We start from the raw sequence: 26,976 nt of genomic DNA, 5'->3' as shown, positions 1-26,976 counted from the left end.
GACAATTGACTATCATGCACTCTCACACTTCTTTGGTCGTGTAAGGAATAATTGCATTTAATTTATATTTGGACCTCTTTTACGAATGCTGGTTTTCACAATACTGTACACCTTTATTTATCAATATCATACAGCTATTCAATATGTTTTTATAAGTCAGAATATTTAATAATCAAAAGAGAATTATATACAAATAAGGTCAAACGTTGAAATACCTTATTTATCGTAACCAAAACAAAATGCATTTTTCTCAATGTAATTCATTTAGGCTCCATGGCAAGAAATAGTTAATTAATCAATATGAAGCAACTGTTTCACGAAGAACTGTCTGTAGCTTCATTTAAATGGTTTCAACTAACAGTTGTGGGAAAATTATTATTATTTTTTGCCTTCTCAGCACAAATATAAACAAAATAAATGTTGAATATTTGAAGTTTTTTCAGCATTTTTCACCAAAACAAATATTACACTTAAATATTTATAATGCTATATATGGTACCAAATACAAACTCTCCTGGTTATTTTGGTGGGGGAACCATGCTGATCGGTAAAAGAATCACAGAGAAATTGGTGAACATACATAGAAAAAGAAAACATTGCCACAAACAAATTGAGAACCTCCTCCTTTTGTTGGTAGTGGGGTTGTCTGTTAAAAATATTGCAAAGCTATGGAATCAGCGGATGTGATTTGCTATTTACTAATGACATAGCCTTACGAACCAGTCCATACGATATATGAGATTGAAATAAACCAAAGTAAGTCATTCTGAGGTATTCATCTGACACAGATTCCCTAAGCTTCCAGAATAGATAGCTGACCCATGAAATCTTTTTACAAAGGTTGTTTATGTGAGCATGCCAAGACAGCTTGAAATCAATATAAATACCTAATAGCTTTACTGATTGTAAGTCTGGATTTAAGGAGGTACTAAGAATAATATTTTGAGTTTTACTTTGGTTACGAAGAAGTTTATTTGTGAAGAACCAGTTTTTAGAGCATCTTGATCCCTGGGCTTCACTAATTTCTCTGAAGATGCTCTATTTTTTCAGAATTTTTCGTAAAAATTGATGTGTCATCAGCATATATTAATTAGGTACGGACCTAGATCTTAGATTCTTTGAAAGATCATTTATGGCAATTATAAAAAAGAAAGGTCCAAGAACAGATCCTTGGGGCACACCCATTTTGATGTCCACAACATTATAGTTAGTACCCTGAACACAGACATATTGTTTCCTACTAGTTAGGTAAGACCAAACTTTTTTAGTGATTTCTCCTTAACTCCATAGAATTTTAGTTTATCTAGTAGAGTATTTGAAAAGTACACAATCAAATGCTTTGCTCAGATCTAGCAATGACAGCAACAGAACTGATTCTTTGTTCTCAAATATATTTAAAGAATTATCAACAATCTCCATGACAGTCGATGTTGATCTTCCTCTCCGGAATCTAGTAGGAAACAATATGTCTGTGTTCAGGGTACTAACTATAATGTTGTGGACATCAAAATGGGTGTGCCCCAAGGATCTGTTATTGGACCTTTCTTTTTTATAATTGCCATAAATGATCTTTCAAAGAATCTAAGATCTAGGTCCGTACCTAATTAATATATGCTGATGACACATCAATTTTTACGAAAAATTCTGAAAAAATAGAGCATCTTCAGAGAAATTAGTGAAGCCCAGGGATCGAGATGCTCTAAAAACTGGTTCTTCACAAATAAACTTCTTTGTAACCAAAGTAAAACTTAAAATATTATTCTTAGTACCTCCTTATATCCAGACTTACAATCAGTAAAGCTATTAGGTATTTATATTGATTCCAAGCTGTCTTGGCATGCTCACATAAACAACCTTTGTAAAAAGATTTCATGGGTCAGCTATCTATTTTGGAAGCTTAGGGAATCTGTGTCAGATGAATACCTCAGAATGACTTACTTTGGTTTATTTCAATCTCATATATCGTATGGACTGGTTCGTAAGGCTATGTCATTAGTATATAGCAAATCACATCCGCTGATTCAATAGCTTTGCGATATTTTTAATCGACATCCCCACTACCAACAAAAGGAGGAGGTTCTCAATTTGTTTGTGGCAATGTTTTCTTTTTCTATGTATGTTCACCAATTTCTCTGTGATTCTTTTACCAATCAGCATGGTTCCCCCACCAAAATAACCAGGAGAGTTTGTATTTGGTACCATATATAGCATTACTAGCTGTAACCCGCGGGCTTTGCCCCGTTTAACTTCTTAATTTTCAAGATTATGTCGTTCGCATGGCTCAATCACGTCCTGGTTGAAGTTTGTTCGCTACGCTCACTCACCTTTAGGTTGGAGCTCGTTCTCTACGCTCACTCACCTTTAGGTTGGAGCTCGTTCGCTACGCTCACTCACCTTTAGGTTGGAGCTCGTTCGCTGCGCTCACTTGCCTTCAGGTTAGCTCGTTCGCTACGCTAACTCGCCTCCAGGTTGAAGTTCGTTCGCTACGCTCACTCACCTTTTGGTTGCAAATTAGCTGTTGTCATAAATGTAAAAGAAAGAATAGTGCTGCACCCTGTTGGTAATTTTTGTAACTTTAATGCTATTGAACATCACAGAACAGAACCAACTTGTTGAAACAGCTGTTAAGATTCAATAATTTCATTTCTCATAAGGTTAACATGGGAAACTCCAGAGCCACTGGGGCGGAGCCCAAAAGGATTTTTGAAATAAGAATATGCCTATATGTTAATCGGGAATGTGAGCTATCATCATGCCAAATTTCAGCCCAATACGACCAGTATTTTTCGCGTTCACTTGTCACAAACATACATCCATACATCCATACATCCATCCATCCAAACTTTCTCATTTATAATATTAGTAGGTAAGACCAAACTTTTTTAGTGATTTCTCCTTAACTCCATAGAATTTTAGTTTATCTAGTAGAGTATTTGAAAAGTACACAATCAAATGCTTTGCTCAGATCTAGCAATGACAGCAACAGAACTGATTCTTTGTTCTCAAATATATTTAAAGAATTATCAACAATCTCCATGACAGTCGATGTTGATCTTCCTCTGCGGAATCGTGCTGAGAATCAGATAATAATTACCATCCTCTTGACCGTTGGGCGTTGACCATTTCTGGATAGGTCGCGTCAGTAATGACATAGACTAACCAACACTATGGGTAGCAGGAAAATATTTCAGTTCTGGCGGAGAGGCTGCAATTTTAGGTGGTTATAGTATACAAGTTTCTGAACCTAAAACCACCCAGACTCCAATTTTTAAGGACCTCGGTCGTCCGTAATGACGTCATCAAAATGGCGGCCGTAAGAGGATGCTGGGTCCCCATGAATTGGCTATAACGACCGAATTCCTGAACCGATTTTCATGAAATTTGGCATACAAGTGCTTAAATACATTATCTCGGCCTGGGTTGAAAATGGTCAAGTTTCATCAAGTCATTTCAAAATGGCGGCCGTTAAAACCTAAAATTAAAAGAAAAACATTCAGTGTTTTGTGTTCTCAACTCCCTCCAGAGATCTGCAGCAACCTATTCACTTTCCTTGCAATAAAAGGTTGCATTACCGTCTCTGCATTTCATGGAATAGGCAAAATACCCCCCCCCCCCACAGCCAACCTGCAGATTAAGTGAGTTTCCATTTCCCTGATTTGATTTTCAATTAAATCAATTTCAATAACATTTGGTCGCCGGAGCCTCGTTTTCCGTCTGTCTGTCTGTATGTGTTTTTTATAAATAACCTTATAACTCAAGTTTGAATCAAGGCACAAACTTTAAATTTGACACACTTGTGTATTTTAACGTGGTACACAAACATGCAAAAATTAATTTCGTTGACTATAGCCGTTTAAAAATGGCGGCCATCTAAAATCTTTGACCTCAAATTAAATGAAAACCACTAGAGTTACAAAAAAAAATACAAGAATAAGAAAATGTAGGAAATTTTATGCCAAATCAAATGACACATAGATCTTAAAGATCGGACAACAAACAGCTGAGTTATTAATTTTTTAAATAATTGAATCAAGGCACAAACTTTAAATTTGACACACTTGTGTATTTTAACGTGGTACACAAACATGCAAAAATTAATTTCGTTGACTATAGCCGTTTAAAAATGGCGGCCATCTAAAATCTTTGACCTCAAATTAAATGAAAACCACTAGAGTTACAAAAAAAATACAATAATAAGAAAATGTAGGAAATTTTATGCCAAATCAAATGACACATAGATCTTAAAGATCGGACAACAAACAGCTGAGTTATTAATTTTTTAAATAATTAATAATTTCTTTACTGGTTTCTAATTGTTATTGTTTATTCATCAAAATCATCTGATACAGAGTACATTACGTAACCTTAAACAGATCTCAATAGTTAAGGTAAAAATAGGACACTTAATACATTTACCATCTAGTAAAAAAATTAAAATGTTGTTGTTAGGGCAAACCAGCTGTCTTACATTGTTGTAACAATTTAGAAAGGATCAGATGATTTTAAAGAATAAACAATAACAATTAAAAGCCAGTAAAGAAATTATTAATTATTTAAAAAAAAACTAATAACTCAAAAAAATCATCTGATCATCATCTCAAAATCATCTGTCCAACCAGCTGTCTTACATTGTTGTAACAATTTAGAAAGGATCAGATGATTCTAAAGAATAAACAATAACCATTAAAAGCCAGTAAATAAATTATTAATTATTTAAAAAATGAATAACTCAGCTGTCTGTTGTCCGATCTTTAAGATCTATGTATCATATGATTTGGCATAAAATTTCCCACATTTTGTTATTCTTGTGTTTTTTTGTAACTCTAGTGGTTTTCATGTAATTTGAGGTCAAAGCTTTTAGATGGCCGCCATTTTGAAACGGCTATAGTTAACGAAATTAAATTTTGCATGTTTGTGTACCACGTTAAAGTACACAAGTGTGTCAAATTTAAAGTTTGTACCTCGATTCAAACTCGAGTTACAAGGTTATTTATAAAAACACATACATACAGACAGACGGAAAACGAGGCTCAGGCGACCCATGTTTATAATGTAAAATATTCATGTATTAACCCAAGGAATAATCCTGTGAATTTTTTCGAGAGAGTTCACAAACACCCTGTATAATAAATTTATTTCATTTTATTTTTATTGGCCTTGTTGAACTTGTAAATTTAATTATACATTTCATTATTAATTTCCAATATAAGTTATAAATGATAAAATGTTAATGAAAAACATATAAAATGATAGAACTTGTAAATTTAATTATACATTTCATTATTAATTTCCAATATAAGTTATAAATGATAAAATGTCAATGAAAAACATATAAAATGATAGATATCTATTAACGAAGCGATTTTGTAAAAAAAATGTTATTCCTTACGTTCTTCATACGCCTTGCGTGTATTTGTGTATACTAAATAATGCTTATACGGTCGAGGGGTCAACCATAAGGCCCCACTAGTTTTTTCTAGTGGGGCCTTGGGTCGACCGACGACGTACGGAAGGGAAGAAGACGTTTCAAATTTTATTTCATTCGTATTTGAATTTGAATCTGAATCAGAAAGAAAGAAAAAAAATTACTGCAAGTGCAAGTTGGCAAGTAGTCTGTTAGTCTGTCTGTAGTCTGTGTAGGGTATTTACTCAGGGGAGGTATAGAAGAGGCTACGATGACAGCTGTGGGCTTCTTATTAGCTGAGGGAACGCCATTACCGTAACAAAGCTGTTGATGGCCATCGGCCTCGGTGGTCTAATGGATAGCGTGCCGGGTTGATATGCGGTAGGTCCCGGGTTCGAATCCCGCTGGTAATGTTAACTTTTTGTCCAAGATTTTTTTATTATCAGCAAGTTTGGTTGGTTTGGTTCGGTTATTACAGTTTAATTTTATTATTAAGTAATTATAAAATTTTAATTGAGCAATTTCTAGTTTTATTTAATAAACAGAATTATTTTTCCGATTAATAAACTTTTGTTATATTATTTCTTTATCAGCAAGTTTGGTTAGTTCGGTTAGGTTATGATAGTTTAATTTTATAATAAAAAATAATAAAATTGAATTTGAGGCATTTATAATTTTATTTCATGAACAGAACTATTTTTGCGATTAGTAAACCTTCATTGCAAAATGGGCTCTCTACTACAGCGCTGTTCACGGAGGAATTTTGAACTAAATGCCTCATTCGTACCTCCCCTAAGTCAGACCCTCTGTGTAGTCTGATTTGATCCTGATTTTGTTTATTGTTTGTTTTGTGGTTTGTTTCTGATTGTATTGTGATTATTGTGATTTATTGTGAATTGTGAATTTTTCGAGTTGTGTTGTGTTGTGTATGTCTTGCTTTGAAGTGTCACAGTCTCTTAGGACAGGATTAATGACCTAACCAGGGTAGGTCTTTATTCTGTGGTTGTGTGTCGTGAGTGTTGTGATTGTGTTGTATTTTATAGGTTAGACCTTTACTTTAGGTGTAGGCCTAAACTCTTCAAGTACAGTAGGGCCTAAACTTACCTACTAATAGCAAGAATGAATCCACTTTTTAGGGTACAGTTTCTTAATTGGGATTTTTTACAAAAAGGGGTACTGTATTCGTTATAACCGTTAAATGAATAAATAAATAGTATCTTAACTGGGCTACAGTAATATCTATTGAAACTATCGATTTGATTAGTAAACCTTCATGCGATTTTTTCACCATCAGCAAGTTTGGTTGGTTAGGTTAGGTTATGATAGGTTAATTTTATAATGGACTACAGTAGCTGTACCCTCGGGCTTTGCCCCGTTTAACTTCATCAAGTGAGCTCGTTTGGAAGGCTCGTGGATCGTCGTGAAACTGGCAATTGATCCGCAATTACTCCGCCCACTTCTCGTACTGCCCCTCCGACGATCTCACGTCACAGTAAAACCACAAAACGTCATACCTCAGTCTGACTACGTCATCACTAGGTTGACATAACCTCCAAATAATCAGTGGCGGGAAATTGTTTTTCTTCTAGTAACATAGTAAAATACAAGATAATATATATATCCCTATAAGAGCCAACTCGATCATAGCTTATATATGTAGCCTAGCTTGAAAGAGATCCAATGATAGTTTTCTATCATTGGATCGCTTTCAAGCTCTCTTTCACTTATAATTAGTGATGTGGGCCGGGTAAATACCCAGTGGGTAGGTAAATATAAATTGGGTTTTTACCCGGGTATTTACCCCAGGCCCGGGTAAATACCCAAAAACTGGGTATTTATAATATTTATTAAAGTTAGAGAAGATTGAGATGTTTTTTTGCAATTATTACCCTGGAAGAATAGTAAAATGATGATAAAATGTGTTAAACAAAATTTCATACGGTCACTTCTAGCATTTTACTTCTGGTTATAATCGCCATAAATACCCAGGTCTCAGCATAAAGCATAATCGGCATAAATACCCTGGTCGCATGGTTGCACTGGTCCTAACTACTTATGATTTTTCTACTTATGAATTTCTATGATAGATAGATGAATTTATTTTATTGAAAGTGAAAAAAAATAATTTGTAAAGTAATAATTATTATTTAGAAAGACAGGAAAATTTAACCTAGTAGTGGCCTATGTGTAAACAACTTAAGGAAATAAGGGTACACTTCCATATAGTGATGTAAAATACCTGGGTATTTAAAACTCGGGGTAAATACCCTGGGTATTTACCCGGGTAAATACCCAAAATCCATAAATACCCGGGTATTTTGGGTATTTATGAAATCAATTTAAATTTGTTTATATTTACCCCTAAATATGTTATTGTTATCACTACATGATAAATTAGGATAGCCTATAACACCTTTTACAGTAACTTGAAGCTTTGATAGTACCTTTTATTTAATGATTTAGCACTTTTTTTGTAAATAATACATAAAGTTTCTTAATAAGCATGGGGTTTCGTGTCTTAAATCGAGTAACATCAGTTAAATTTAACATAATAAAAAATAGGATATTAAAAAAGGCTGTGGCTATTTCAATTTTCATCATTTTATAAATTTATAACCATAACATAAACAGGCTGGGTGTGCAGGTGTGCAGTAATAAAACAAGCCTGTGATGCTACCTTTGATTGAGAATGCTAGAAACTAAACACTCCCTATGAAATGAAATCAAAACAACCTCATCAGAGAAATAGTGAACCTACTTTTACTGTTATTTAATTATGATAGTTAAAATTTCTATTGTATAAATGGCTTGGAAGGCTAGACAGACCTAAGCCTGATTGACATAGGCAGAATGGCAGAATACTAAAAGTAATTAAACTCTTCTGTGTTACCGCTTAGTTGGAAACAATAATATATTTGGATAAACCTACTAAAAAAATGTAACTCCTGTTTTTTGGTCTAACTTAATATAATTTTGAAAGATTTATTGTGCTATAGATTCAAATGTTTTGTATCACAAGTTTATGAAATTAGTTTTTTTTTTATTTTGATACCATTGATACCAACAAAAGATCTAGAACAAAAATATTATTAAATCCTGCCATATCCTACAGATTGAATTTTAATTATTTTCATAAGTTGTTTACACATAGGCCACTACTAGGTTAAATCTTCCTGTCATTCTTTCTAAATAATAATTATTACTTTACAAATTATTTTTCTTCACTTCCAATAAAATAAATTCATTTATCTATCATAGAAATTACAAAATCATAAGGAGTCAGGACCAGTGCAACCATGCGACCAGGGTATTATGCCGATAATGCTTTATGCTCAGACCTGGGTATTTATGGCGATTATACCCATAAGGAAAATGCTAGTAGTGACCATATGAAATTTTGTTTAACACATTTTATCATCATTTTACTATCCTTACAGGGTAATAATTGCAAAAAAAACATCTAAATCTTCTCTAACTTTAATAAAAATTATAAATACCCAGTTTTTGGGTATTTACCCGGGCCTGGGGTAAAAACCCGGGTAAATACCCAATTTATATTTACCTACCCACTGGGTATTTACCCGACCCACATCACTACTTCCATATCTGTTGGCACAAACAACCGAATGAGTAATATTGATTATTCGACTGTTAAATTCGATATATCGATCAATATTTTCATTAGGTTTGTCCAAATATATTATTGTTTCCAACTAAGCGGTAACACAGAAAAGTTTAATTACTTTTAGTATTCTGCCATTCTGCCTATGTCAATCAAGCCTTAGGTCTGTCTAGCCTTCCAAGCCATTTAATACAATACAAATTTTTACTATCATAATTTAATAAAATTTGGATATTTATAAATTAAAATAATTTTGTTTATGCTATTTAATTGAAAAAAAAATTCATGAAAAAATTTAATTTGTTGAAAAAATTATGAAATGATAAAAATTGAAATAGCCACAACCTTTTTTAATATACTATTTTTAGTAAGTTAAATTTAACTGATGTTACTCGATTTAAGACACGAAACCCCATGCCTTTTGGAAACTTTATGTATTATTTTTAGCGAATTTCCCTATAGGGAAGTAGCTATTACCGTAGGTGGCACGGTAAGACCTAGACCCGGGACCGATTTACTTTTTCATTTTGATGTCCCCAGAGGCCAAAAACACCATTCGTTCAAATTTTTATATATGTATATATATATAGACTTATATATATATATATATATACGTCCGTAAACGCGATAACTTGAGTAATTTTTGCCGGATTTTGATGAAATTTGGTTTAAAGGTGTAAAGCGGGATAAACTTGAATGAGTTCGCGAACCAGCACGATCGGACCATGGGAACGGGGCTTTACGGGGGGTTTTATGGGGTAAAAATTGGTTTTTCTTACTTTTGACCCTCAAAACACAAAATTTCCCGATTTCTCTTCAGACCTTTTTAAAGAGCTTAAAAAAACAAATAATTTAGTATATAAAAGAATTTTTGTTCGATTATTAGTAACAGAGAAAATTAACAAAATTGTAAATTTAAAATTCCCATGTTATTCTTATGGAGAATATTGTCAAACGTTGTAGTTTGCTTGTTTATGGATATATTTTGATCAAACTTGGCAAATTTATTTATTTTGTACTAAGCTATCAATATTTTACTCAAAAACACACTTTACTAGTTTCCTTGTAGCAGCAAACCTAGGTACTCGTTAAACCTAATGTTATTAAAATATATTTAACTGAAAATCAATTCAGACAAATGGAAATTCGCTTAGACGGCAGGTTTGCTGCGGCGGGGGTATTTTTAAAGTGCTTCAGTAAATCATTAAATAAAAGGTACTAGCAAAGCTTCAAGTTGACTGTATAAGGTGTTATAGACTATCCTAATTTATCATGTAATATGATAACAATAACATATTTAGGGGTAAATATAAATGAATTTCAATCGATTTCATAAATACCCAAAATACCCAGGTATTTATGGATTTTGGGTATTTACCCGGGTAATTACCCAGGGTATTTACCCCGAGTTTTAAATACCCGGGTATTTTACATCACTACTTATAATGAATCTATTGCTGGCTATTTCAGAAATATTTATCATTAAATTTTGGATTTATTACCCAAATATCTTCCTTACACAGTAAGGGACTAGGTATATATACTTTCTTATGGGTTATATTGATCATAACTGAGCTATGAAGCCCAACATTTGTCACATGATAGAAAATAACCTTAAAGGAATCTATTGCTGGCGATTTCAGAAAAATTGATCATTAAGTTTTGGATTTTATTACCTTAATACGTTTCTTACATAGTAAAGGACTAGGTATATATAGGCCTACTTGCATATGGGTGATATCGATCATAACTGAGCTATGTAGCTCAAAAGTGGTCCAATGGTCAAAAAATGTCAAAATACAATCTATTGCTGGTGATTTAAGGAAAATCAATTGTTTAATTTTGGATTTTATTACCTTAATACGTTCCTTACATTGTAAAGGACTAGGTATATATACTTCTGTATGGGTGATATCGATCATAACTGAGCTATGAAGCTCACAAGTGGTCCAATTGTCAAAAAATGTCAAAATACAATCTATTGCTGGCGATTTCAGAAAAATTGATCGTTTAATTTTTGATTCTATTACCCTAATACGTTCCTTACATTGTAAATGACTAGGTATATATATACTTTCGTATGGGTGATATCGATCATAAATAATCTAGGCCTATGCAGTTCAAAAGTGGTCCAATGGTAAAAAAATGTCAAAATACAATCTATTGCTGGCAATTTCGGAAAAATCAAGTCATTTAACTTTGGATATTATTACCTAAACATGTTCCTTACATAGTAAGGGACAAGGTATTTATACTCTCATATGGGTCATATCGATCATAACTGAGCTATGAAGCTACAGCTGAGCTATGAAGGAAAATCACACGTTTAATTTTGGATTTTATTACCTTAATACGTTCCTTACATAGAAAAAGACTAGGTATATATACACTTGCATATGGGAAATAACTAGTAGCAAAGTATCCAAGTTTTCTCATATTAATATTAAATTAATTTTTTAACAGGTTCAGTCCCAGCCGGCACACTATCATGTATGTAAGGCTTCTCTCTACACGGGAGTGAGTGTGTTAATGAACAATTATTAATTTTTTCTGAAATTAGTGTTTCAGCAATCACCTACTTCTAAAATCATGTTCAATGTTTTAACCAAGCCGATTTTTAGACTGTCAGTTGCCATTTTGGTTAACGAAAACATTCTTAGAGTCTCTCCTGTCCTATGTAAAGACATAAAAAACAGGGGTTTTGCAAGATGGTCATCAAGAAAACCTTCAAAAGTCTTTACTCCGGACGTAATTTCATCTGGAGGTTTTGATACAGAAGAATTTTTCAAATCTGAATACACAGAAAGTTCAGAAAGTGAACAGGAAATTGTGAAAAAACAACTAAACAATTTTAATAAAGAAAAACAGCTGATTGAAACAGGGAAAACATCAGCTGATTTAAAATATACTGTTTTACAAGAAAACGATTTGACCTTCAGGTAAGTCCAGATCTCTTGGTAAAAAGTAGAAAAAATCTGTAACCCTACTTATTAGCGAATTTCCCTATAGGCTAGGGAAGTAGCCATGGTACTTTTGTATCATACGCAGACCACATATTTTACAGTGTGCTGTGGCGGCTATTTTAAGTTGGATTATCGTAAATATGTTTTTAGGAATTCCCTCTTTTCGTTATGAATCGAAGGATACAGGACGAGTCATACTTTTTATTTATTATAACCCAACCTAAACATAACCGCCGCAGCGCGCTGTATAAGGGTCGCATCCGTTTGATACCAAAGTACCGTAGCTATTGCCTTATATGGCACTAGTAAGACCTCGACCCGGGACTTGTCGATCCTGAGAGAATTCAGTAGCTTTTTGATTGTTCGAAACTGATCATTGGGCTTTGAAATAAATGATCCTGACTAATGAAACCGCTTATCCTCAATAAATAAATAATAAATAAAAATTTCTTTATTAAGCGTTTCTCTGGTACACCAGCTTTAAAGAACAACTTTCGTCACTATGCTAAATATCTTATTCTACTATTTGGCCGTTATACACTTATACAATAATTACTAATTTTTTAAAAACATATCCTTAAGTTTTTCTTTAAATGTTTTACTAGATACAACAACCTTCAGGCCGACACAAGTTCTCGTCCAACAGCAAACCCAGAAATTTTACTTGAGCATTGGTTTCAGTTTCAGTGTCGTCCAAAATAAAATTTTATTTGTTTTTGGTTTTCCTAATTGAGAATTCAACAAGCTTGAGTTTTTATTGGATTGATTTTGTGGAGATTTTCAACAAAATATATATATATATATTTGAACGTTATGGACTCCGAAACCGCTCGACAGATTGTAATGAAACTTTACAGCATTATTTAAGGATGGTTTGTGTGAAGTTTGGTGCAGATCCGTCAAAAGGGCTCCACCCCAGTGGCTCTGCAGTTTCCCATGGTAACCTTATGAGTACTCATATTTAAATGGAATTAAAGAATCTTAATAGCTGTTTCAACTAAACAAATTGATTCTGTGATGATCAATATCATTAAAAGGTTACAAAATGTACCAACAGGGTGCAGCACTATTAATTGTTTAGCATTATTAGCTATATTTATTTTTATAAAAGAGGAAGTTTGTTTAATAAATCATTTTTGATAGTGTGTGAATAATGAGTTTTATTTTTTAAGTGTGTAATTCATTAACTTATTGACTTTCTTTTTCCTAAAATGTTTATAAAAACCTATTGTATTTGTATGGTATATTTCCCAAATAATAATGTCTGGGAAACGAAAATAGACAGTTAATATTTTAAGTTAATACTTTTAGTGATCAGAGGAGATGTATTTACTTCACTCTCATTTATCATCACCTTACACACATACACACCCTTAACTGTGTGAGAAGTAATTGTTGAAAATGTGAGGAACTGGTACTACTTCTCAATCTTATTCTATACGACAGTGACGGGAATAATTACCGCAATTCCAGGGAATACTTCTATTAATAAAAGTCTACGCCGTTTACGTTTGGTAGGTTGTAGCTTCAACCCTATTGAAATTTCTTTTTGAGGTTTATCGGAATATTGTATCAAGTTTGGTGATGAACGTAATCCTGTGAAAAGACTCAAATTGACACAATCCCTGTCTAGCGGGCACTTCGACGTTTTAGAGCCACAAAAAGAGCCCGTTCTCCCAATCGTCAGCCGATTCTGGAATCTCAACAAAATAGATGAAGGCGTAAACGGCAAGCAGGTGCACAGACAAACAAAGGAAAAAGCAGGCGAAGAACGCAAGCAAAAGGTATAAACAAACTCATCCTGAAATACATTCGACAAAGATTTAATGGAGGGTGAAACATCTATCAACAATGACATAATCATCCGAAAATAGACTATGAAGGATAACATGAAGGTTAACATAAGGATAACATGAGAACTTTAAAAGCGACTGGGGCAGACCAAGGGACTTTTTCAAAAATGTAAAGGCAGTTTGCAAATGTACACACCTAGACGAAAATTTTGGTATATAATATGTGGGATTAAATCTTAAAACAAAAAAGCCTTATTGTTCCCAAAGTTTCATGTAGCGTATTAATAATATCATGTTTAACATTGAGATGATATAATGAGTGTTGTGTTACTGATAGATATTTTAGTAATGTAACATTTTAATGCAGTAACTCAAGTTTATTTTATCACAAATCTATATTGTAACTGAATCATCATATAAACAATAACAACTGAACAGAACATATGTAAATTAACAAATATAGTATAAGCCAGTACATTTGGAATGGACACATCAATCCTCCCCCTTAAATTTAGAAGGTAACATGTGGTTGATATGTCGCCTCCATATAGATCCATCATCCATTTCAAGAACGTAAATTAACTGTCCATCCTTGCTCTTTACTTCACCAAACATCCACTTGTCTCTGAAATCATAAGCTTGAACTCTTTCCCCCTTTTTAAAGTCTCTTATTCCCTTTGCACATTTAAAGTCACTGTTTGAAGGTGTGTTATTTGTTATCATCAAATCTAGTCTCGTTCTCACATTTCTCTGAAACATTAGGAAGTAAGAATTTGATCCAGTGGAGTTTCTTGATTGTCTCATTTGCATCAAGAATCTCTGTAACTTAATTTCCATATTCCCTCCTTCATCTTTCATGGCTTGTAGACCTTTCTTTATAGTTTGGACAAATCTCTCCGCTTGACCGTTGGAAGAAGGGTGGAATGGAGCACTTGTCTTGTGTAACACACCGTAGTTTTTCAAAAATGTTTCAAAAGTATGTCCACAAAATTGTCTGCCATTATCTGACACTAAAGTAAGTGGAATTCCAAATGTAGAAAACAATCGTCTTAATTGTGTGACACACCAATCAGAAGAAGTATTTTTTGTTTGAAATACCTCGACCCATTTTGTGTAAGCGTCAACGACAATAAAAAAATAATTGTTTCCAAAAGGCCCAGCAAAATCTATATGTATTCTTTGCCAGGGACCATCAGGGGTTTGCCATGGATGAGGAGTCGTTTGAGGTGGTTTGTTTTGTTTTAAACAACATTGTTTACAAGTCTTAGCCAGATGTTCAATATCATGATCGATGCCTTGCCAATAGCAGTAGCTTCTCGCTAAAGCCTTCATTTTAACTATTCCCAAGTGACCAAAATGAATTTCTGTAAGTACTTTTGATTTCAAATTTTTTGGAACGACAACTCTATTACCTTTAAATAAACATCCGTCTTGTAATGTAAATTCATAATCATTGTATCCAAGATTCTCAAGGCTCTTTCCTTCTTCTAAATGTTGAATGATGGTTTTAAGGCGTTCTTCCTTCAGTGATTCATCTGCAATCTGTTGTTTTGTAACTGGGAGTGTTTCTAATTGGTTGATTTGAAAGACAGAATAATCATCAATTGAGTTTGGTAGCGATTTTTCATGTGGAAATCTCGACAAAAAGTCTGCATTGCCGTGTTTTTCTGTTCCTCTAAATTCAACTGTATAGTCAAACCCTGAAAGAAAATGAGCGTAATTGAAGATTCTAGTTGCTGCCATAGTAGGTAATGTCTTTTGAGGATCGAATATGGACACAAGGGGTTTATGATCGGTTATCAAGACAAACTTTCGTCCATATATGTATGGAAAGAATTTCTTTAGTCCAAAATAAATAGCTGCAGCTTCTTTATCAATCTGGCTGTATTTTACTTCACTTTTTGTCAGAGTGCGTGATGCAAATGCAATAGGTTTTTCTGTACCATTTCCTAGTCTGTGAGAAAGAACTGCTCCGAGTCCTACAGGTGATGCATCTGTTGCAAGAGTAACCGTCAGATTGGGGTCAAAATGAGTTAAAATTTGTTCACTTGTTATTTCTTCTTTGACTTTTTGAAAGCTATTTTCACAATCAGAGCTCCAGATGAACTTAGCATTTTTTGTAAGTAATCTTGTCAAAGGATATACTTTAGTTGAGTAGTTTTGTATAAATTTGCTGTAGTACGTGGCCAAGCCTAAAAATGTCTTCAATTCACTTACATTTGTAGGTCTTCTAGCATTTTGAATCGCTACAGTTTTCTCAGGACTTTTGTGTAGACCTTTTTCATCAATAATGTGCCCGAGGTATTTGATACTTTTTTCAAAAAACTTACATTTGTCTCCATTCAAATGTAAGTTGTGCTTCTGTAGAACTTCTAATACCATCTCTAATCTCAGAAGAGTTTCTTCGTAAGTTGACCCCTGGACTAAAATGTCGTCGAAAAAACATTGTACGCCATCCATACCTTGTAGTAAGGAATCCATGAATTTTTGCCACAGGGAAGGAGCAACCTTAACCCCAAACATCAGTCTATTTACTTTGAACAACCCTTTATGAGTACTTAGTGTTTGCATTTTGCTACTCTCTTAATCCATTTTCATATGTAAATAAGCATTGCTTATATCAAGAGAACAGAAGTATTTGCCTCCACTCATTGTAGAAAAAATGTCTTCAATCCTCGGAATTGGGTATTTCTCGTCTTTCACGACTTTGTTCAAAGTAACTTTAAAATCAGCGCAGATACGAATGTCACCATTGGGTTTTATGACAGGTACAATAGGCGTTCCCCATTCCGAGTTGTCTACCTTGGTGATAATCTTTTGGGTTTCCAGACGGCTGAGTTCATTTTCAACTTTTGTCCTTATGGCATATGGAACCTGTCTGGCCCTTATGTATATAGGTCTTGAGTTGTCCTTCAAGTTAAGTTTTGCTTCAAAGTTTGGAATACACCCTATGTTTTTGTCAAATAAACCTTCATATTTTGCAAGTAATGAATCCAGCTCCGGCTTCCTTGTTTCATTCATGTGTATAGATTTTATTTCTCCCCAGTCTAGTTTTATTTCTCTCATCCATTCACGCCCAAAAATCCTATCGACATGTTGATTAATGACAAAGATTTTTCCCATGAAACACTGTCCCTTATAGTCACATTTTACGTATGTTACCCCCTTAGGTTTTATGATCTCCCCTGTGTAGGTGCGCAGCTCTACACCAGTCTTGTAAAGTCTTTTGGAAGGAATTAGTCTTTTGTAGTCTTCATAAGAAATCGATGTAAGTGATGCTCCAGTATCCAACTCAAAAGTAACGTTTTTACCTTCCAATTTTATATCAATGTGAAATTTGTCATCTCTCTTTTTGTCAGACAGTAAATTAATTTCATGTATATTGTCTTCAGAAATGTCATTATTTTCAGTGTAATGAACTTGCCCTTTACTGTTTTTATGTTTACTAAGGCATACTCTTGAAATGTGTCCGATCTTTCCACAGGTGTTACAGGTTTCATCAATCATTGGACAAACATTCGCTCTATGGTATATATTCCCACATCTGTAGCATTTTCCTTTTAGTGACTCAAAATCTGTTACACGAAATTTATTACCTGTACTTGTATAAGATCCTGTGTTGTATGATTTTGTTCTAGGACTGTGAATTTGTTCATTGGATGTAATATTATTTCTAGCTTTAAACTTTACTTGATTTATGTCTACGTTTCCACTCTTTTGACATATCAAAGTACTTTCAAATTTTGAAAGTTCCATCGTAGTAGCTGTGTTAAGAATTTCTACAAATTTTTTGTGGTCACATTTCTGTAAAAGCTGAGTTTTAATGTCTTTGTCATTAAGTCCACGTATGAGTTGTAGTCGTAAAAGCATGTCTAATACAGATTTTCCACAAGCTTCGCAATTGAATTTACAATTAGTTGACAACCTTTTTAGTTCTGTAGCAAAGTTTGAAATAGATTCTCCTTCTTCCTGTATTCGACTAATAAATGTGTGTTGTAAAGCCAAAATACTTTTTTTAGGATCTAGAAAGTTGTCAAGCAAGGTCACAAGCTCCCCATACTCTTTATTTATAGGATTGTCTGGTGTACATAGGTCGTATAGTTTCTGATGTAGAAGAGGTGTCAAGGCATGTAAAAGTGTAAAAGTTTTTAACTTAGGATCATTTATACCTTTTAAAGTCATAAAAACCTCCAGTCTTCTGGCAAAATTAGAAAAGTTTTCCCTTTCATCGTAAGGAGTAAAGCTCAAATTTGAAGTAGGAAGAACTGGAATCTGTGTATTAGCTTGTAGATTTTCAGTGGTGCAACTATTTTGATTGGGAATAGAGCTATGTAAAATACTTGGCATATGAAGTAATTGGGCATCCATTAATCTTGCTTTTGTATCAATCAGCATGTTTTCAATACTTTCCCTGTAAGTTAGCTCGTTTTCTAAATCTTCTTCTTCTGTATAGAAGTCGATCTTGTCTTGAATTAGGTCATACTTTGATTTAATCTCAAACAAATCAAGTCTAGTTTGGATTTCATTGATAGAAAATGATCCTTTGTCCACATACTTCTTTACATTTCCAAGCTGAAACTTGACTGTTATTCGCAATGATTTCAATTTCTTAACTTTATTTACATCTTCTGCTATTTTTTCTAAATCTTCCATTATTCTCGTCGCCATTGATAGATATTTTAGTAATGTAACATTTTAATGCAGTAACTCAAGTTTATTTTATCACAAATCTATATTGTAACTGAATCATCATATAAACAATAACAACTGAACAGAACATATGTAAATTAACAAATATAGTATAAGCCAGTACATTTGGAATGGACACATCAGTTACTTACTCTGTTTATAATTGTTTCAGTAAGCTTATGACACAAGCTGGAAATAGAAAGCTACGCATGAAAAACAATCTGATGATGTTGGAAGGAAAACGATTGAACATTGATGCGATTAAAACTGGCTTGATACCCAAAAAGATATTTTTCACCCGAAAAACACTTCTGGAAGATATAAAACTACCTCAAAGTTTGAAAACTTCACTCTACAAAATACATTATAAAACTGTTGCATTGTGGTCTAAGCTGGAATCCCCACCAGGAATCATTGGTATGGAATTGTAAACATTTGTAGTAATCCTATTATGTAGCCTATATTAAGAATAACAGATGAGGTGTATATTCATCAATACACCCCATAGTTAAATTTATAGTAAAGTAAGTGCTCTCTTCCCTTGACAAAGCATGGGTATTGCAGCTAGTACACTTCAATGTACACTTTAGACTTGTTTCGGACTTGTTTACTAAAGCTAATACTTCGTGGGGTAAAAAGTCTCCTAACAATATATAGCGCTGACTTTTGATAAGATATGTCATTCCAAAACTTGCACTATATCCATCTAGACTTCAAGATTGAGTTGTAAATGAGTCAACTGGAAGGTTTCTCAGGGGCTTAAGTACGGGCATAGACAAACAGAATTAAATATAGACTGTCAGCCGTGCTGCGGTTACCATGGTTACCATAGGTTCCGGCGCACACCGCTGTAGTTTACATAGCGCGTACGCCGTAACTACAATGGCGCTCCAAGCGGTGTGCGCCAGAACCTATGGTAACCGCAGCACAGCTGACGGTCTATATTTAATTCTTTTTGTCTATGGTACTTTTTGCACACTTTCTCTCATATCAAAAACGTACCTAGAGTAAATTTACCCGGCACAGGCATTCTAGGGTTAAAAATCCAAATTAATAATGTACCTGGAGATACAATAGATTAGTAACCACATACCAATTTTCTAGGGATGGACGAGATTGGATTTTTAGTTCGAGACGAGACGAGACGAGATTTTTTATTTCTCATAAAATTTCGAGACGAGATCGAGACGGGATTTCCCGTCTCATACACAACGGGAAATGCACGTTCAAAATTTTTACCTGATTTTGTAACATTGTTAGATGACTGTTTAAATACAAAAATAATTATAATAGGCAAGAATATTTACAATCTTTTATTAAAAACATCAGCATAACATTTTTTTATTTATCACGCCTAACTTATTAAAAATGCCTACGATTAGGAAACATAGTGATATCAGTTAGGATAGAGTTCAACTTATCCTAAAATAAATCATAAAATAAAAGCAATATTAATTTTTATAAAATAGTTACTTGTTTTGACTTTTTATAGTAATAAAACATTCTTCACACTGCTTACACTTAACAAAACTTCTCAAATGTTATTAAAGTAATATTATTAAAATAATTAAAGTAATATTTACATTTAAAGAATTAATTAAATAAGAACGCCTTCGCAAAGGAAACGCAACTACAACACGCTCCTGTATTGCGGGTATTGCATTGACTTTCTGCAGGCGTTTTTAATTTTTTTTTTTTTTTTAATTCTCGTCTTGATAAAAATCTCGGCCAAAAAGAAATCTCGTCTCGTGTAACGAGATTTAAAATTTCCCGAAAATTTCCCGAAATTTCGAGACTTGACCATCCCTATGTTAAAACTTCAATGGCTTTCTCATTTAGACAAGCTTTGACTCATAGGGTTCTACGATCTCGTGAAGGAAGATCACATCTCCACCAACAACACTATCCCAGTGAGGGTAATCTGTGACAATGTTAGAGACCCTGGCAACCTCGGGTCCATCATAAGGGTGGCTGCTGGTGTAGGCTGTACACAGGTGCTGCTATTGAAAGGTCAGTGATGTGAGGTTTGTCTGTAAATCAGTTGTCCGTTGAGCTTCCATTACAACTAAGCAACCTACTTCAAAACATAGACCAAGTTAAGTTCCTTCCTCCATCCACTACCATTCTAACCGTTTTACACTCCTTTTGGACTATATAGTATTTTATAATGCTAATTTCTGTCAAATACACAACCTTTTTTACCAATTTAAACTAATGGATAGACTTATTGTGAGCTATAGCAACAGTTATGACCTGTCGGCCTGGTTAGCTACAAAATTATTCAAACAATAGAATTTCATGCTATATCGCATTCTGTGACTTGCTCACACAACTGTTTTTTTAATAACAAATTTGTGACAGCTGGTCTGTATAAATGCGATGTTTTTTTTTTCATTTCAGTAGGCTATTCAAAATTCAATAGTCAATGATAGAAGTCTATACATATTTTCATGGAGTGTCAAAAAGTTTCCATCGAAACTCATTGAATCGGTAAAAACTTTGCTTGCAGAACTTTTTGGGGCTGCAACGGGAGTTTGGTGGAAACTTTATTTTTGGAAAACTCTCCAAATAATGTGTGAAGGTGGGAAAGTGCTCTGTATTGAAATCCAAAGTTAAAATTCATATATCACATTTAACAAGTGTGAAATGCTGTTTAACGAGTTTGTTGTTGAACTAATTTATATGGATCAACAAACTGTGGTTAAGTTGAAGCACATGTAAAATACGTTGATTATATATACCGTAACAATATTTAGTTATATGATAAATAAGAGTAAAAATATATATTTACTATTTTGATAACTAAACATTACCATTTTATAAAACCCCCTGTATGCTGTCAACAGTGACAACCTTTCTCAAAGACAACTATGTTGCAGGCTGCACTGACCCGTGGGACCCTAAAGTGCTCCGTGCCGCTGCTGGAGGACATTTCCACATCCCAATAAAAATGGACATGATTTGGAGTCAGCACAAAGAGTTTCTGAACCCTTCTGATGTGGTTTGTCTTGCAGACAGTAACACAGCCAGAGAAACCCCAATTGCTGCCAGAATACCTCAGCATTTATACTTTGACGTAAAATTAAAAACCTCTCAATCTATAGCCATTGTTGTGGGAGGCGAGACAGAGGGTTTGAGTATTGACGCGTTCAAACTGGCCTCTAAATATAACGGATTGAGACTTCACATACCTCTGTCCAACTCAATAGAAAGTTTAAACAGCGGTTGTGCATTGAGTGTTGTATTGTTTGAGATTAAAAGACAACTTTTGACTCTTGAGAGAGCTAACACTTTAAAGGATAATGCTACTCCAGAAGAAGAACTAAAAACAGGAGAATATAGAATCTAGGGACTGATGCTTCAAGTTAGTTACCTCTGTATTGTATAAACAAATAAATTTAAAATGACAATATCTATTTCTGTGGTTTTACCAGTTGGGTATTAAAAAAAACTGATTTGTGATGTGGAAAGCGAAAAGGGACCTCTTGTCGGCGATGCAAAATTTTTAGTACGGCTGATATAAGTAATTAAGGTTGAAAATATCGGAATTTGGTTTTTCATTGATTGTTATTGATTGTTACGTACCTCATTTAATATAAAACAGGACAGTATCGGGTAAAATATCGAATTGAAGATGTAAAAGGTTGTAATAAATCATTTTGTTAGCCTCTGCACAGTCTGAGAAATGGTACCTCTTGTTGCTCAATGTTATTTTGTCATAACCACAAGAGGTCCCATTTGTAATATTCACTTTATAAACAGACTTCAGTCCAAAAAATGAATTCTAATGCATTCTAGTGAAAATTTAGAGAACTACAACTAAGTTCAGTTTACGAAGAACAAAATATCTCGCAAATTTTGCGGTCTTGACGAGAGGTACCTTCTTATCTTATGGAGAAATAACATAGAGCCGACAAGAGGTCCCTTTTCTGAAATGTGATTTTTACGACATGCTTTGATAAAACAATTATTTAAATGAAAACTACCGTGAGTTAAGACAAAAATTGGTATTGCCTCCAAAGAGGACATAAGCTTTAGTTTAATACCAAAATAATTTCTAAAAAAGGGAAAAAAAACGGGAGTGTTGCACGACGTCCAAAGATATTATTCAGTGCCACGACGTCCAAAACATAATTTTTGAGTTGTTGCATGACGTCCAATATAAATTATTTGACTGTTGCACGACGTCCAAGTGCCACGATTCCAAAAGTACAGTAACTGCCAAAAATATAGTCTTTCTACAAGCTTTGGACGTCATGAAATTGGACGTTGTGAAACAGCACACTATTGAATTGTAAAAGAGTATCATTTGCACCACGTCCAAAGCCTCTGCCAGTTGCACGACGTCCAATAAATATTTGACTGTTGCACGACGTCCAAGTGCCACGACGTCCAAAGTGCCTGCACACTATGAACACTGTTTGCCGACCTCAGTGCATACAGTTTGCATTGCAACTATTGAAGGCAACTAGGCCTAGTCTAACAACTGTTTCAAGTTGATAACAGCTCCATCTTCGATTAATGTTTAAATTATTCAATATTCAATGGTTCTAATTGAACTAATTATTGTATTAGCTTAATTTTTTTTTATATGTAAAATAAATACTATGTCACCGTAAAATGGAATTATGCAGTATTTCTGTTGTTATGATTGCATAATTGATTTCTACAAAATCACCATACAATAAATAAATCACTAGCCCAAAAGTAAATATGTTAGGTTTAATGTGAGTTGTAGTAGAAGTCTAAGTACTGCAGTAGAATAGAGATTAATTATTGTCGTACAATATCAATTGGTAGCAAATATACTCGTAAGATAAATTAATGCAAAGTTTTATTAAAGCTATAAGACTTCCCATTTAAGAACCGGTATCATTGAAATTGTATAACTTCCATTGAACAGAAATGAGATAAGTAGATATTGATACACAGATATATTAATTTTCCCACACTTATAATATGACGAATTCAAAAAAAGGTTTATCTGTCAAATGTGCTAAAAATTATGTGAACTATCACTTATCAACTTTGTAAGCTATAATCAATGGTGTTATTAAAAAATGTTTTACCTGTGAAACATGTATTTTTTAAATCTAAAAGAAGAGTACAGGTACAAACCTTGCTCTATTCGTGCATACGAAAAATAATTTCACTATTTTACGATATTAATGTTTAACAACAAATGATTGAAGCAGATCTTCAGAGAGTGTCTCCAGCTGATGCAGTAATAAAAACGTATCTCCTTATACCCTTTATACTTTTTATTAAGTTACATTTTACTAAGTTACTTTTTACTTAAGTTACATTTTTTAATAAGTTACATTTTATCAAGTTACATGTTACTAAGTTACATTTTACTCAGTTACATTTTTTAATAAGTTAAATTTTATTAAGTTACATTTTACTAACGCGTAGTTGTACATATTTATTTCGTGATGATAAATAATTGAGGTGATGGATGCAATACACTTGTGTAGGCAGTCGCAGCAGTCGAAGCCGGGTATATTCACGAACGCAAATCGCCCAACGTGTAGCTAAATGAACTGTAGTGTAAGTGAGCCATCTAATATTTTACCGCAGGCTCGTGGCTCATAGTCACTATGATCTGTAGAGTAAGTGAACCTTCCTACTGTATTTTTCGGTGGGGCACACGGGAGGGACTAAGGCTAACATATCTTGTAGTGTCAGCGTTCGCCGCTAGAACTGCTAAGTTGAAATAATTTAAATTAATTTTTTTAGTTATAAAATTAACTTTTTAATTATAAAATATTGTTTTAAAATTATAAAATAAATTTTTAATTTTTAAAATTAAACTGTCATAACATAACCTAACCAACCAGACTTGCTGATAATATAAAAACTATATAAGATAAAAATCTAATTAATAATTACTTATAACTTTTAATTAATCATAAAATTAATTTTAAAATGTAGTATTATAAAATTAAACTGTCATAACCTAACCTAACCAACCAAACTTGCTGATATGAAAAATTTGTTGACAAAAAGTCAGTGCTACCAGCGGGATTCCAAAACCGGGACCTCCTGCACACCAATCCGAAACGCTACCAACTATGCCACGAACGCCGCTAAAATCACATCGCTTCGTAACGGTAATCGTGTCGCCTCAAGAGAAGACATTACCCACTAGAGATATGACGTCACTACACCTTTAGCCTTAGTCCCTTCCGTGTGCCCATTCCCTGTATTTTTAAATAAAAGACACGAGGCTCATAGGCACTATGAACTGTAGAGTAAGTGAACCCCCTTCATTTATTTTATATTTTCGATGAAGGGCAAGTGAACCTTCTATTATATTATATACTACTAGCTGGCCCGACAGACGTCGTCCTATCCTAATGTGGTTTTATGTAAAATGCTCGTCCATTTTCAAGATGACCTCGTTCGCATGGCTCAATCACGTCCTGGGTGAAGTTCGTTCGCTACGCTCACTCACACTCACCTTTTGGCTGCAAATTAGCTGTTGTCATAAATTAAAAAAAAATAATAGTACTGCACCACGGCCGCCTTTAACTAACTTAAACTAGTTAAAGGCGGCCGTGACTGCACCCTGTTGGTAAACTTATCAACTTTTTAATGCTATTGAACATCACGGAATAAAATTGTTTAGTTGAACCAGCTGTTAAGATTCTTTAATTCCTTTTAAATATGAGTACTCATAAGGTTAGCATGGGAAACTCCAGAGCCACTGGGGCGGAGCCCTTTTGATGGATCTGCACCAAACTTCACACAAACCATCCTTGAATAATGCTTAATAATGCCTGAAAGTTTCATTACAATTTGTCGAGCGGTTTCGGAGTCCATAAAGGACAAACAAACAAGCATATATTGGATTTTATATACTGTATATATAGATTTATAATATTATTTACAAAGCTCGTATAGAATATGATCTGATGATATGAGGAAGTGACCTGTCCCCATAAAATTACCTTTAAACCTATAAATTTATTTAGTACCTACAAATTTATTTTATCGCGATAAAGTCCAAATTTTGTATTTTATTTACATAGTGAGATTTTGGAGGGCATAAATAATTCTATGGTAAACGTTAAAGCCAAGTTGGTTTGGTTTAGCAAACTACCAACGTAAAAGATTTCATTTTCTATTCAGTTTGGATTTGGCTGGTTTCATGGTCGTGCAACAAAGCCAGCTTTGATCGGCATTCGTTCCATTCTGTCCGTGTTCCAGCGGTTCCAGCTCCAGTTGTTTCGTTTTGATTACTTTTGTTTTTTGACTTTTGTTATGTTACGTAATTTTGTTTTTTAGGCTAGGGCTAGGGCTAGGTGGACGCTGAGCTGAGCTGAGTGCTGACTGCTGACGCTGGGAATAACAGGAAAGCGGGAAGTAAGTATTAGGTTATTAGGAAGGTAAAATAAAATTGAAAGCCTTCTATATTATTGTTTTGAAACCGTAATTAAATTTTGGGGAAACCCACCATGCATAATATGAGAAAATATGATTAGGTTTTCATTTATAGATATTATCTTTAGAGATAGCATCTCTTTTGCTAGCCTAGGCCTAAATGTTTTTTGTGAGATGAATAAGTGGTAATTCTAAACTAAGTACAGCAGCCTCAACTTTAATTTTACCCTACCTATATAAGTTAGGCCCTATTAAGTTAGTTTGTGCTATATGTATAAAATCCAATGTATGTTTGTCCTTTATGGACTATGAAACCGCTCGGGCTGCACTTTACTTTAGGTTCTACACTCATTCGAATGAAAATATCGATCGATTGTTTCATTCGATATATCGTTTGGTTAGTTAGGTAAGGTTAACCTAACTAACCAAACGATATATCGAATGAAACAATCGAATAAAGGATATTTTAATTCGAATCGATTGTTTCATTCGATATATCGTTTGGTTAGTTAGGTAAGGTTAACCTAACTAACCAAACGATATATCGAATGAAACAATCGAATAAAGGATATTTTAATTCGAATGAGTGTAGGCCCTAAAGTAAAGTGCAGCCACCGCTCGACAGATAGTAGGCCCTAATGAAACTTTCAGGCATTATTAAGCATTATTCAAGGATGGTTTGTGTGAAGTTTGGTGCAGATCAGTCAAAAGGGCTCCGCCCCAGTGGTTCTGGAGTTTCCCATGTTAACCTTATGAGTACTCATATTTAAATGGAATTAACCCTCCGAGTGAGTGTTTTGTGTTGATTTTTCGACTCACAAACACTGTTTAGGGCGAAGGATCTATGACTGACAAAATCGGATTGAACTGGATCGAGTTGGGTATCGTTTTATTTGGCAGATTCTAAGCTTTCTCCCAAGGTCGTCTGTCTCTAAGCGTTTTTTTTTTTTGACCCGATCATAATTGTAGCAGACAGCTGACGTGCGTATTTGTAAACAGCTTGGTTAACCTCGCACCGATGACTGATGTGTTTTATTACGTTTATCATTGTTTTAGTGTTAAAAATCAAAAGTAGTGATATACGTGGTGCATTATAAGAAGATTTAAGTGATTTTGAAG

The 26,976-nt window shown here is 33.9% G+C and overlaps 2 protein-coding genes across 5 annotated transcripts in view; both read left to right on the top strand.

Moving 5' to 3' along the window:
- The first annotated feature begins 6,263 nt into the window (after positions 1-6,263).
- On the top strand, positions 6,264-21,887 carry LOC128991636 (rRNA methyltransferase 3, mitochondrial). Of its 3 annotated transcripts, none has more exons than XM_054414708.1 (5): positions 6,264-6,388; positions 11,595-11,965; positions 18,644-18,888; positions 20,329-20,481; positions 21,351-21,887. In XM_054414708.1, exons 2-5 carry the CDS (start codon positions 11,616-11,618, stop codon positions 21,818-21,820), a joined length of 1,218 nt encoding a protein of 405 aa, XP_054270683.1. In that variant the 5' UTR covers positions 6,264-6,388; positions 11,595-11,615; the 3' UTR covers positions 21,821-21,887. The 3 variants fall into 3 exon arrangements, with proteins under 3 accessions (XP_054270683.1, XP_054270691.1, XP_054270700.1); XM_054414716.1 differs by having other exon boundaries at positions 11,587-11,965; XM_054414725.1 differs by lacking the exon at positions 6,264-6,388 and adding an exon at positions 6,427-6,447.
- Positions 21,888-25,769: 3,882 nt separating this feature from the next.
- Positions 25,770-26,976, top strand: part of LOC128991629 (SAC3 domain-containing protein 1) — a 39,810-nt gene continuing 38,603 nt past the window's right edge. For both annotated transcript variants that reach the window (XM_054414694.1, XM_054414684.1), the window contains exon 1: positions 25,770-25,839. The gene's annotated coding sequence lies outside the window, so the exon portion shown is untranslated. The remainder of the gene's footprint in view (positions 25,840-26,976) is intronic.

The sequence above is a fragment of the Macrosteles quadrilineatus genome, unplaced genomic scaffold, assembly GCF_028750875.1.
Source record: "Macrosteles quadrilineatus isolate MER2022 unplaced genomic scaffold, UCM_ALF_1.0 Scaffold_1__1_contigs__length_201487025, whole genome shotgun sequence".
NCBI lineage: Eukaryota > Metazoa > Arthropoda > Insecta > Hemiptera > Cicadellidae > Macrosteles > Macrosteles quadrilineatus.
The sequence above is the reverse complement of the archived record's forward strand: the minus strand, read 5'-3'. Positions and strand labels throughout refer to the sequence as shown.

Excerpts from the sequence above, each read along its gene's own strand:
- LOC128991636 (XM_054414708.1), top strand. The coding sequence starts at position 11,616 with ATGTTCAATGTTTTAACCAAGCCGATTTTTAGACTGTCAGTTGCCATT. Across the intron at positions 18,889-20,328 it reads ATCCCCACCAGGAATCATTG|GGTTCTACGATCTCGTGAAG; the intron begins GTATGGAATTGT and ends TTTGACTCATAG. Across the intron at positions 20,482-21,350 it reads ACAGGTGCTGCTATTGAAAG|GCTGCACTGACCCGTGGGAC; the intron begins GTCAGTGATGTG and ends ACTATGTTGCAG.